Consider the following 14,050-nt stretch of genomic DNA (forward strand, 5'->3'; position numbering starts at 1 on the left):
GGTGCCTTTTATATATAGAGATGTTATGTGGAGGGGCATTTTCGAAAGAAACGTCCAAGTTGCAATTTGGACGTAAAACGTCCAAATCCGGGGGCAGGTAAAACCATATTTTCGAAAAAAGATGGGCGTCCATCTTTTGTTTTGAAAATACTGTCAAAGACGTCCAAATCCATGGATGTCCTTAAATTTGGACGTCTTTGACTTTCGGCGATTTTTGAAACTAAAGACGTCCAAATACAAGCCATTTGGACATGGGAGGAGCCAGCATTTCTAGTGCATTGGTCCCCCTAACATGCCAGGGCACCTTAGGGGCACTGCAGTGGACTTCATAAAATGCTCACAGGAACATAGCTCCCTTACCTTGTGTGCTGAGACCCCCAAAACCCACTACCCCCAACTGTACACCACTACCTTAGCCCTTACTGGTGAAGGGGGGCACCTATATGTGGGTACAGTGGGTTTGTGGTGGGTTTTGGAGAGCTCGCTGTTTCCTCCACAAATGTAACAGGTATGGGGAGTATGGGCCTGGATCCGCCTGTCTGAAATGCACTGCAATACCCACTAAAACTGCTCTTGGGACCTACATGCGCTCTCATGGACTTGAGTATGACATCTGAGGCTGGAACAAAATATTTTTAAAGATGTTTTTTGAGGGTGGAAGGGGGTTAGTGACCACTGGGGGAGTAACGGGAGGTCATCCCCGATTCCCTCCGGTGGTCATATGATCATTTCGGGCAACTTTTTGTGCCTTATTCGTAAAAAAAACACGTCAGGGTGAAAACGTCCACGTGTTCATCATGGGCGCCCTTGCTTTTTTCGATTATAGGTCAAAGACGTTCAAGTGCTAGGCATGCCCAAGTCCCGCCTTCACGCCTCCGACGCCCCCTTGAAATTTGGACATCCTTGTGACGGACTTCAGTTGGAGATGTCCAAAATCAGGTTTTGATTATACCGATTTGGACGTCTCTGGGAGATGGACGTCCATGTTCCGATTTATGTGGAAAGATTGATGTCCTTCTCTTTCGAAAATGAGCCTGAGAGTAACATAGTAAGTGATGGCAGGTAAAGACCTGAATGGTCTATCCAGTCTGCCCAACAGTCGCATTCATTCTCAATTCTAGATTAAATCAACAATAAACGTGAGATTATATACTTGATCATGGTCTTTCTTTGTTGTTTCTGGGACATAGACCGTGGAAGTCCGCTCGGCTTTGTCCTTATGTTCCAAAGCTCTGAAGTGTGTTTCCATATGGTTTTTGGTATCACTTCATCTGTGAGTCCTGTTATTTATCTGGATACTGCCTTCTCCAAACAGTAACTTCTTTAAGCAGTAGAGCAGCAGAGAGCAAAGCAGTATACACTGGCCACATTTGTTTCTAGTGAAATGGTAATATTGAACAGATAGTGACATTCAAATACATTTTGAGTTCAAGCAAAATGTAAGTATAAGGAATCTCCAAGCAGATCAGCCATAAACAGATTAACGAAGAAATTGAATAAAAACATAAGACTCATCACATTGGGTCAGACCAATGGTCCATCAGGCCCAGCAGCCTGTCTCTGATAATGACAGTATTGGAGAGACTGGTGCTGTTAACCACAAGGAATAGAATGATGCTAGGCAGCTTTGAGCGTGAGGACTCATGCCTGCAAAAAGCTGGTGTGAATCTTGGTGGCCAACTGATGACAGTTGGACACAGAAATCCAAATAGGAATGCCGCTGGCCTGTCTGTGCCCTTCCTGTGGCCACGTCCCCTTTTGAGTTGCATGCTATGGAATTTAGGCACCCAGTATTATAGAATAGTGCATAGGCAGATCTGTGTATAAGTCCTAATTAGTGCCAATTCACTCCAATAATTAGCATCAACTTGACTAATTAGTTTTTGTGTGCATCTGGGATCTGCACCCAAATTTTGACAACCTATATAGAATCTGGGGTGAAGTGCTCTCACGTTGACTCTTTTTGAGCCAGGTAGCATGCTAAGTACAACGCACTAGGTGGCTAATGCTTCCACCCCCACCCCACACACACACCATGCCACCTCAGAGAAAATGTCTGGTAAATCCAGTGACGTGTAGTTTAACTCTCAGTAACAGACATACGACTACACATGTTTGCCAAGTAGCCTGTTACCGTGCACTAACCGCATGTTTAGTGCTTAATGTCCATTAGCAAAAGGGGTCCTAAGTCATTAGCCTATTGTGTTCCACCTTGTGTACATATAATTTAGGAGAAATCAGGTTCTGACAATTTTTTTTAATGTTGATTGTATTTATTATTTCTTATCTTTATACATTTAAGTGAAGTATGTGTCATGTTATGGTTTTACCATGAGAACTGTGTTCCAGTAGCACTTTGATATCATGTGTCAGAATATAACATGAACATGTGACTTCTTACATGTGACTTCTAGAAAATGAGGAGTTTAAAACAGCAGCAATAGAAAATGTGACTCTTATATTCAACGTAATAAAATGTAAGGAAAATAAAATAGGTTGAACAAGAATAATTCCAACAGAGGGAGGAAGAGAGCCGAGAAATGAGCAAGTTGTTATTTAACAAACAACATAGAAGTAGTCTAGAATATATAGTACTAGCCGTTGAGCCCATTAAAACGGGCTAGTATGGGGTTTTTCCAAGGCCCCCTCCCCTCGCCGCTGCAGGCCCCCCCCAGGTCGCCACTACCGGTCCCCCCCCCCCCCAGAGTCGCCACCGCCACCCCTCCACCCGGCCCGGGCCCTCGCTTCGCTATTGAACTTACGTTGCCGAAACGTAGCACGCAGATCAGCAGAGCTCCCGTCGGCCTTCCTTCTCTGCCTGTGTCCCGCCCTTGTGTGACGTAACGTCGGCGAGGGCGGAGCACAGGCAGAGAAGTAAGGCTGACGGGAGCTCAGCTGATCTGCCTGCTATGTGTCGGCGATGTAAGTTCAATACCGAAGAGAGTGCTCGGGCCAGGTGGAGAGGGGGTGGTGGCGGCGACCGGGTGGGGGGAGCGGTAGTGGCGACCTCGGGGGGGGGGGAGCGGTAGCGACGCCGGCGGTTCCCTCCCTCCCCTTCGCACAGTTTCCCTCTCTGTCCCGCCCCCATCATCACATATTGACGCGGGGGCGGGACAGAGAGGGAAGTCTCTACTGCGCATTTGCGGGTGAGTACGGTCACTCGCCATTTATATGTTTGATGGCTTTAATTGCAAAATTGAATTTTTCATGTGTTGTCACCAGAAATAATTACGGGACACTTTTACTAAGCCGCAGTAAATGCGGCCTTTGCGCACCTTTTTACACGGGATTTTCCTGCGCACTAAGGGCCACTTTTTACAATAGCTGTGAAAATGGCCTTTTTGTATTTTTTGTATTAATAGCCATGTGCTAATGTTGTCATTAGTTCGTGACCATTAAAAAAAAAATTACCGCATTGAGCACTTACCGCCACCCATTCTGTAGACGGTAAGGACCCACGCACTATCCCTACAGGAATTCCCACTCTCCATCCCTTTGACACAACCTCTCAAAAAACAATATTTTTAAGTGCACAGTTATTGTGTACAGATTTGGCAGTTACCACAGGACTCCTGAGCATGTCCCATAGTACGCCATTTTAAGCTACATTAGACATGCATGAGCACCTAACGCAGCTTAGTTAAAGGGCCCCCCATGTTGTCTGTATTAACAGAATACTGTAGAACTCAATATATGTTGCTCATGGCTTTTTTTTCCTTCTAAAAATAAAAAGGAGAAAAAGACCTCCAAAGACCCTCGGTGTTCAAGTGAACCTGGCACTGACATGTTTTCAGCACACAACGGGCCATTATGTCATCATTGGCCAAAAACTTCCCTAAAACTATTGGCCAAAAACTTCCCTAAAACTTTTCGCACTTTTTTTTTATCTTCAAACTCAAGTGTTCATAAATGTGCATAATAATGTGGTGAAATCCTCTAACAAAAATAATTAGAGCGACTTAGCTTTATTCGTGTGATCCAACTCAACTTCTTTTGTCGGATCCTACTTCAGAACGGGGACCCATTTCGTACACCGGCTTTGTCAAGGGAGAAGGCAAAGGCACTCCGAAAAACAAACATTAATAGCTATTAAAAAAGCTCCTATAAGCAATCCTAGAAACAGATGATCAAGCACAATGAAAACTTGTCGTCTCTTTCAGGTTAAAATCACAGCAGGCATTTTTCAAAATGGTGCCTTAGTTTTTTTATGGATGCCATCAGAAGTCACACCAATCAGCAACGGGTGCTATGGAATCCACAATGGGACAAAAAGAAAAAAAATGCAACCCATTCTACCATTGTGTTCAACCATGTTGTTATGCACATTTATGAACACTGAGCTTGAAGATAAAATAGTGCAAAAAGTTTCAAGGTGGTTTTTAGCCAATGATGACATAATGGCCTGTTGTGTGCTGAAAACATGTCGGGGTGACAAGTTCACTTGAGCATGAAGGGTCTTTTGAGGTCTTTTCCTCCTTTTTATTTTTAGATGAAAAAAAAAAAAGCCTATGAGCAACATATCGAGTTCTACAGTATTTTGGTGGCAGCAATTTGTATATTCTATAGCAGAGGTTTGATATTTGGAAGTGGTCTGTACTAACAAACACAATGATGTAATCCTTTTTGAGTTTACCTGTCGTCTAGCCCTGGGTTAGCCATTAAGCAAAATAAGCACACGCTTAGGGCACCAAGGGAGTAGGACACCACTGCGTTTTTTCCCCTAATGCTTTCACTGCAGTCTTCTACACCCATCATCCAACATGAATTTCATTGTTTTTTCTAATGCTCATATATGATGATTGCTTTATACAATAGTGATAATTTCTCAGCACTTATTGAGTCTTAATGTCTTGTCTGTTAAGCAGTGGAAGGGCCAAGAGTCACCTTGGTTGAGCTGTGCTTAGGGCATCAGTTGGCCCTAATCCAGCCCACTGATGTCATCAAGTGACAAGCTTCCAGTTAAAGATTGCCTATGCAGCCTCCGTCGGCTTGTTTGAACGAAATTAAAATTATTCTGGCTCGTGATCCTAATGCAGTTATTCGAAACGATGGTCACCGTTGACCATGGTCAGTTTAAATAGATTGTTTGAAAGAAGAGAAAAGACCCGGCAGCTAAAGCTAGGTTCTTTGTATTGGTTTTTTGATTACACCTATTAAGAGAGAGGAGGTTTTTTGCCGATGATGATGAAGTCCTGCTCCTGCAGGTTTAATGCACGTTTAGGAGCTTCTCGAGGCTTTTTCCTCCTTTAATATTCTCCATGATTGCTTGCTATCTATAAGAGAACCCTTTGTACTTCTGAAAGATTGCCTTTGTACATAAATCTGCAATTATTTTGGCTTGGATTTCTGCTAAGTGGACATCAATGGGATTGACCTTACTAGAGTTTTATCATCTTGCATCTGTCTTGGTATGTGAATTGGCAATAACTCTAGCTTCCTTTTCAATGAATCAGTGTTACCTTCTTTTAAAATATTTTGCATTAAGCATATCCTTGAAGAACAGAAGAATAGCCATACACAGTCAGACCCTTGGTCCTTTTAGCCTGGTATCCTGTGGCATACAACAGCTTCTTAACTGCCAAACCTGCTTAAATCATATCTTTTTAACTGTGAAAGAATACTTTAAAACTTTAATTGCAAGATATAATTATCCTTGTGACTGCAGTTATTGCCATTTTATTACTACTTAGTGGAAATGTTTGCAGAGCAAACCTTAGATAATGCATTTGGTGGTTAAAATTTCTGAATACACGTAGTCTGGTTTTTATTTTATTAATATTAAGAGTTGCAGAAATTTCCTTCTACTTTTTTCACCTCTGCCATTATGGATCTAGGTACGTAGGAAGGTTGTAGTTTGCAGCCTTTTCAAATTTCTATGCAGTCCTCACATTAAGTACACTAATGTCGTAAATATGTATTATTTGCAAAACAGACCATTTTATGTGATGGGCCCCATAATGGTATTATGTATTTTTGTACATTACTTTGATTTATATGTTTAAACAAGTGACTCATTAAAGATGAAATAAACATAAACATAATGGTGTTGGCACACTTTCAGTAAATGACATTCTGAGAGTTTGTGAAACCAGCATGATAATGAGTTACCTGCCATGGGAGGGAACCTTTTATTAAAGTTTAGCATGTGCTAACGGAATTATCGAATGCTAAATTCTAAGAAGCCCATAGATAATGCCTGGATCCCAAAGAATAGCAAGATTCCTTGCTACCGATCTCAGGGCTTCTTATCTCCTATGCTTATCTCAGTAGCAGACTATGGACTTTGAGGAGGGACGCAGATCTGCATGATTTGAATGACACTACAATAGCCAATTTACTGCAAAAGCTAGATGATCTGGAAATCAGAAGCCAGAGATCAAATATTTGAATAATTGTAGTGTCTAAGAAAGGAAACACTAACAATATGGCAGATTTCGTAGACCAATTTCTTCGTGAGTTATTTCCGGCTGGGTCCTCCCCAAAAGATTTTACCATTGAGAGAGCTCATTATGTTCCCATGCATTCTAATGGCTGGGCCACAGGAATAACCCCAAAGCTGATTCTGGCCATCTTCAAATCTAGGCTAAAAACCCACCTTTTTGATGCTGCTTTTAACTCCTAACCCTTACACACTTGTTCGGTACCCTTGTTTTATAATTCCCACCTTAGTAATTCCCTTATCCCTTATTTGTCCTGTTTGTCCTAATTAGATTGTAATCTCTGTTGAGCAGGGACTGTCTCTTCATGTCCACTGAACAGTGCTGCATATATCTAGTAGCGCTATAGAAATGATAAGTAGTAATAGTAGTAGTAGTAGTGGGATAAACACAAAGGAATCCTGTTTAGAAGGAATGGTTCTGCGGAATCTTAGCGGAGATTGGGTGGCGATCTGAAACAATTGGAAAGGGGCTTGGCATGGAAAAAGTGTTCGACTGAGTGGAATGACAGTTTCTAAATTTAGTATTGGAGCAATTGAACTGTGGCCCTAATTTCTTGCGGATCATACAGGCCATATATATTGATCCCTCCACAAGGATTAGGATCAATGGCATACTGACGGAGAAATTCACCCTTAGACATGGGACCAGACAAGGGTGTCCATTATCACCTTTGCTGTTTACTATTACTCTGGATCCCTTTGCTCAGATGATCAAACAGAAGACATCTAGGGTATTAACATCGGGGCCACACACCAAAGGTTTGTGCTTGATGCAGATGATGCATTATTGATGCGTACAGATGTGAAACACTCTCTATCTACCTTTATGTTAGCCTGTAAGGAGTACAGCAAGGTATCTGGTTATATGTTAAATATAACAAAATGTGAAATAATGCCAATTAATATCTTATTCTCAGCTGCAGTAGTTGAAACCCATGCTACCATTCATCTGGCAACCTAGAGAAATGAAGTATCACCCTTCCAGCCCATAGTTCATTACTTTATAATGTTCATTTTCCCAATATGCTTGTCAAGATAAAATCTGGTATGACTTCCTGGAAATGTCTTGCTAAGTCTCTGAATGTTAGAATTATTGTAGCTCCAAGATTATTATTTGTCTGTACCATGAAAAATGTATTTTTTGTGGAACTACATCACACTATCTCACAGTTTTTATGAGCTGGGAAGAAACCGCAAATAAAATTAAAAACTTGGTTTGGGGGGGGGATTAACTCTCCTCAATATGAAAAAGTACTATTAGGCAGCTAACCAATGTACAATTTTCTTCTGGAGACATGCCCATCCAGATCAGCAATGGATAGAGTTGGAACGGATTCCAGTGCTTCCAAAGGACATATGGCTGCTACATAAGTAATGCCATACTGGGAAAAGACCAAAGGTCCATCAAGCCCAGCATCCTGTCCCCGACAGTGGCCAATACAGATCAAGGGCACTTGGCAGCTTCCCAAATGTACAAACATTCTATACATGTTATTCCCGAAATTGTGGATTTTTCCCAAGTCCATTTAGTAGTGGTCTATGGACTTGTCCTTTAGGAAACCGTCCAAACCCTTTTTAAACTCTGCCAAGCTAACCACCTTCACCATGTTCTCCAGCAACGAATTCCAGAGTTTAATTATGCGTTGGGTGAAGAAAAATGTTCTCCTATTTGTTTTAAATTTACTACACTGTAGTTTCATCGCATGCCCCCTAATCCTACTATTTTTGGTAAGTGTGAACAGACGCTTCACATCCACCTGTTCCACTCCACTCATTATTTTATATACCTCTATCATGTTTCTCCTCAGCTGTCTCTTCTCCAAGCTGAAAAACCCTAGCCTCCTTAGCCTTTCTTCATAGGGAAGTCGTCCCATCTCCGCTATCATTTTCGTCGCCCTTCGCTGCACCTCTTCCAATTCCACTATATCTTTCTTGAGATGTGGCGACCAGAATTGGACGCAATGCTCAAGGTGCGGTTGCACCATGGAACGATACAACGGCATTATAACATCCTCTACACCTGTTTTTTTTTATACCTTTCCTAATAATACCCAGCATTCTATTTGCTTTCTGCTCTGCAAGATTGATAGTATAAGCTTGGTATTAAAGTCCTATCCTTTTTCCTGGTCTTACCTGGTGGGTGTGGAAACAGGTGTTAGGGTTTATCCGTTTGAATGCTGAACTTTCTCTCTTAGTGACTACACAAGGGAATATATTGTTTCCTCCAAGTCTCAAGAGCTACAGAAGGTTTGCTTGGCTGCACTGTAACAATTTGTCATGTGTCTTTTCATTTTATCCAAGATGGGTGATTTCTAACTAGATCACAAATTTTGGAACAGTGTGATCCTCCTCCAAGCCTCTTTGCCTTTGTTCAGTTGAACTGTTTCCTTCTAACTTATAAGAGAGATTTTCTGAAGTCTCTGTCCCCGATTGAGTCTGTCTTCTGGAAGACACAAACGCTTAAGGGATTGTTTGTTTCTTTTTACAGGGCCTTAGTGTCTGAGAAACCAGTAGGTAATGAGAACTGTAGGTCTCAGTGGGAACAAGAATTTCAATGCTCCTTTTCCTCCAGATCAATGGGAATGTGTACTTCTAAACTATAGAAAAATAGTGACTTCAACTTTTCATCAAGATTTCCACTGTAAAATATTGCGTCGCATATGTCACCCCTGTTAAACTCAAATATATGTATCCTTCTTACTCAGACTGCTGGTGAGGAGGGAAGTTTTAAATACACATGATGGGATTGCCCTGCCCTTATTCTGGTCAGAAGTGTGGGAGTTTTGTGCTCAGTTGGAGTGGATTGCTAAGGTTCATTATATAGTGGATGGGAGAACACTTAAGAGTGACTCTATGATCAACCAGACTGATGGAAAAAGCATTGGCAACCTCTTCTGGATAACTGGGACACCTCTATTCCCCCCTGAAGCTATAAGGCTAACCATATTCGTCTTTATCTGTTTGAGTCCTGGAAGCCCACCTTTTTGCATGGATTTTTAACTCTCACACCATTCATGCTCATTTGTTTGATGTAGAAACTTTAGCCTATATGTGTTGTTACTGGTTTAGTTGATTTATCTTCATTGTAATTGTCATTTTTAATATCCTTACTAGTATTCTTGTACTAATTGTAATAAAACCATTTATTAAAATTTTAAAGTGAAAATAAAATATCTCTGGCAGCTTCTGCCAATCTAAGCAGATCAAAGAACCATAACAAAAAGTGCATCTTTTATTCTGGAAAAAAAAATCATAGTTTAAATAATCATGGTCTAAAAAAAGAAAAGAGATCTAATGTCAATACCAGAAGTGATATGCAAAATAATAGTTAGCTTGATATTTTGGAGGATCTAGTTGGTACTGGTACCTTTAAACTACCCTGTCCCATTTTCTTCCACTTAAATTTGGGACTGATGATACTATATGGGAATCTGATATAAGACTGGGAATTATGTCATGTGTAGTACAATCTTGAGTTTTTGGAGTTCCTTTTGATAATCACAATGTATGTTGGGTATTGTAGCTCCAGAGTGAGCATGAACTGCAAACTGTTTTTGATTTGTTCTCCCTTTTTGTTGAGTTTTGACTGTTACCTGAAATTCATGTTTGACAAAATGCATTTATTAAAACTTCTGTAGCACGCCTCACCGGTCAAAGATTGCCCAAAGTGCTTGGCAAACTGAAAAATAATTATAAAATTAAGAATGGCTGACAAGCCAGCCGCTAGACAAACATCAACCCACAAACAAACTCATCAGACCCTATCAGCTGGCCTACAACCAACATGCATATGTCAGCCAAAATTCCCTAAAGCCTCTACAAATCAGAGCACTAATGGAGAAATTATCATAAGAATCAGCCAAGACATACAGATTAGTTCCATCTCAAAGAGATGGAAAGCCCAGGTTTTAACTTTCCTTTGGAAACTCCTGTCAAATGTCTAAGGGCATGATGCTCCACAGCTTTAAGGGAAGCAATAAAGAACAATTGAGCCCTAAGGTAAGAACCTATAGCTGTAGTTAACCCTGGGATTGATAACATATACTCATGAGTTGATCTGAGCTTCCTACCCAAGTGATACCAAGTCAATCTGCATCTTAGAGAAGGTTGATTACCCATATGCAGTGACATTTACTTAATGCTGGCAAAATTCTCTGACACTTTTGTGTTTTCATCTTTACTGTGACAGCTCTATTAAGCGGATTAACCCACAGTAGCACAGGATAATGTGCATTACTGTCTATATTAAAATGAAAGGAAGCATGAGGAGTTAGTGGTAGAGTTAACACAGACACCTAAAAGTTGTTATTGTGGACCATATCTTGCACTCATTATATTCTGTTTCCAAAAAAAAGCATTTATGCTCCTTGTATTGTATTTTAAATATATATATATTTTTTTTTTTAGGAAATTGTGTTTCTTTAACTGAATTATTTTTTTGTCTTATTTCTTCTGCAGGAGATGTTATTGTAAGTGTCAATGAGACATGTGTACTGGGACACACCCACGCTCAAGTTGTAAAAATCTTCCAGTCCATTCCAATTGGTACCAGTGTGGACTTACAGCTCTGTCGCGGCTACCCCTTGCCTTTTGACCCAGATGATCCCAACACTAGCCTGGTAACATCTGTGGCAATTCTGGATAAAGAACCGATCATTGTAAATGGACAAGAAAATTATGATTCTCCATCAAGCCACAGTAGTAAAACTGGAAAGGTAAATGGCACGAAGGAGCCAAGACCAAGCAGCCCTGCAGATGTATCTTCAAATGGTTCCCATGGCTATCCCAATGATACTGTCTCTTTGGCTTCCTCCATAGCAACACAACCTGAACTTATAACTGTACATATAGTGAAAGGGCCCATGGGCTTTGGTTTTACAATAGCAGATAGCCCTGGTGGTGGGGGCCAAAGAGTGAAGCAAATTGTAGACAGTCCAAGATGCCGTGGCCTGAAGGAAGGAGATCTTATAGTTGAAGTAAATAAGAAGAATGTGCAGAACCTCACTCATAACCAGGTCGTGGATTTGCTGATTGAATGCCCTAAGGGAAGTGAAGTTACCCTGTTGGTTCAACGAGGAGGTATGTTACTAGGAACAGCTCCCCACCCCACCCCTTATTTTCTTAGTTTCCTTCACTATATCTTGCTTAAATAAATAATCCTTTCAACTGGTGGGTTTTTTTTTTTTTGCATGAGAATTGAGAGAGAGGAGAAAGGGGTTAGGATTGCTTCTTTAAAAAATGGGCACTGTTTTATATTCCCAATATCACATACATGTCAATATACAGTAGGATTCAGATGGTATAAGCTGCACTAATGGATTTTGAGATTTTGTCTTATATTCTATATAAATGTCTCAGATTCAGCACAAAGAAAATATGGCTTTAATTGCATATTTCCCTTTTAATCTTAAACGTATTCTTCATTATAGTTATAGTAGAGAACTATTGTTAGTTAAATTGCTACTAATGATATCCTTGACTATTAATCGCCACTGTCCTTGGATTCAGTCATTATTTAGCCCACACTATAATCAGCTCTGAGTTATCCTTCAAGTTCAGCTTCATGGTGTCAAGAATTCATTTTCAAGCTAAGATAGATAAAAAGAATACATTTTGGGCTAGGTTTTATATATCGTGCCTCAATTTCCACATGGGAATAAGTGTATTCTATTATTATTAACATTTGTATAGCGCTACCAGACGCACGCAGCGCTGAACACCTGACACAGAGAGACAGTCCCTACTCGATAGAGCTTACAATCTAAAAATACAGACAGTCAAGACAATTAAGGGCGAGGAAAGTACTGGGTGAGAAGGAACAAGGATAGGGGAATTGAGTAGTGGTTCAGTTTAGGCGTACGTTATACAATTTGCTGAGGGCTGCTCCACTCAACTAAATTTAGTTGCGGTCAATTATGCCAACTAAAACCTGGTGTTTAATCCGTACACGTAAATTTAGGCATGGAGCGTGTGTATTCTATAAAAACACACAGATTTTAGAAATGCCCACCACCCACCCCATTCCACTCCCATAACCACGCCCACTTTTCAACTGTGCAACTTAGAATTTACACGCACCACATTACAGAATACGCTTAGTGAGTTCATGTAAATATTAATGCTAATTAGTACCGATAGTAGCTGGTTAACATCCAATTAACAGTACTAATTAGTTAACCAATTAAGTTACGCAGATTGTTATAGAATACACTTCGATTTCCACACAGAAATTAAGGCGCTATATATATAGAATCCCAGGGTTTGTACGATATCCTGGTTTCTAGTAGCTGTACTTAAATAATTTAAAAGACAGCCAAAAATTGAAATTCTTTAAAATTCTGAACATAGTTAATAACCTTGCCTGAGGCAAAAGGATACAACGGCTTCCTTTGGTAGAAAAAAATAATAACCTTTGCCTGAAAAATATAATGTTATCGTTATTGTGTCAGTCAGATAGGCTGACTTTAGCTTGTTATGCCTTTTTTCATGGCTAAAAGAAACACTTTGTAAGCTATGAGGAACTAAAGCTGCTATTAGACCTGAACTTTAAGTTTTAAATAGGGAGCAAATGACCTATAATAAGGAAATTCAAGGAACAAAAGGTTAAGCGTCTTGCTCAAAGTTTATAAAAGGTCACCTATTTGTGAAGGCTATGTAGGCAGTTGCACAACTAGTAACTAGCTTGAAGCTGTGGATATTTATGTCTGCTCGGGAACAGGCATAAATGTTAGTAAGTAAAGTTTGCAAGTATATGCATATTTTAGCACATAAGCACTGCCACGCTGGGAAAAGACCCAAGGTCCATCAAGCCCAGCACTCCGTCTCCAACAGCGGCCAATCCAGGCCCCAAGAACCTGGCAAAAACCCAAAATTTAATAACGATCAATGGACTTTTCCTTCAGGAATCTATGCAGACCCCCTTTAAACTCAGCAAGGCCAGCTGCCGTCACTACCTTCTCCGGCAATGAGTTCCAGAGTCTAACTTATTTTATTTTATTTATTTATTTATTTATTTGTAGCATTTGTATCCCACATTTTCCCACCAATTTGCAGGCTCAATGTGGCTTGCCATTTCCGGGTAACAGAATTACAAATGGTGTTGCGTTAAAGTGCATACATGCATGGTAACATAGATGGAACATAACATACATGGAACAGTTAATGGTATATATATATATACCATGTGCATACATACATGGTAAAGAAGAATACATTATGGTATTGCATGAAGGTTCATGAGTGATAATTGGATTATAACATACATTAGGTCATCGACTATGGAGAGACTATATTCAACATAAGGATTGAAGTGATAGTGCTTGTTCACTAATAGCAAAGAGGTTAATCAATCAAGTGATAAGATTTCGGTTGTGTCTAGGTCGTGTATAGTCTAGAAAAACTTTCTCCGATTCATTTTAAACCTACCACATTCTAATTATAATTTATAAACAAGGAACCCCGCTGTTCAGCTGGTACTGGTCAATGTTGTGCCAAGCACCACAGGACGTATCCCTAGGTATTCAGTGCCAGGCCTTGTTGGGCTTTTGCTTTGAATATCTGGGCATAGGCAGTCTGACAAGACTTAACCATCAGGGGTCCTTTTACCAAGCT

The 14,050-nt window shown here is 40.3% G+C and overlaps 1 protein-coding gene across 26 annotated transcripts in view; it reads left to right on the top strand.

Moving 5' to 3' along the window:
- MAGI1 (membrane associated guanylate kinase, WW and PDZ domain containing 1) overlaps positions 1–14,050 on the top strand; it is a 526,393-nt gene that overhangs the window by 418,130 nt on the left and 94,213 nt on the right. For all 26 annotated transcript variants that reach the window (XM_030205202.1, XM_030205208.1, XM_030205204.1 and 23 more), the window contains one exon: positions 10,898–11,518. In XM_030205202.1, the coding sequence (XP_030061062.1) occupies positions 10,898–11,518 (621 nt within the window). The remainder of the gene's footprint in view (positions 1–10,897; positions 11,519–14,050) is intronic.

The sequence above is a fragment of the Microcaecilia unicolor genome, chromosome 6 (genome assembly GCF_901765095.1).
Source record: "Microcaecilia unicolor chromosome 6, aMicUni1.1, whole genome shotgun sequence".
Lineage (NCBI taxonomy): Eukaryota > Metazoa > Chordata > Amphibia > Gymnophiona > Siphonopidae > Microcaecilia > Microcaecilia unicolor.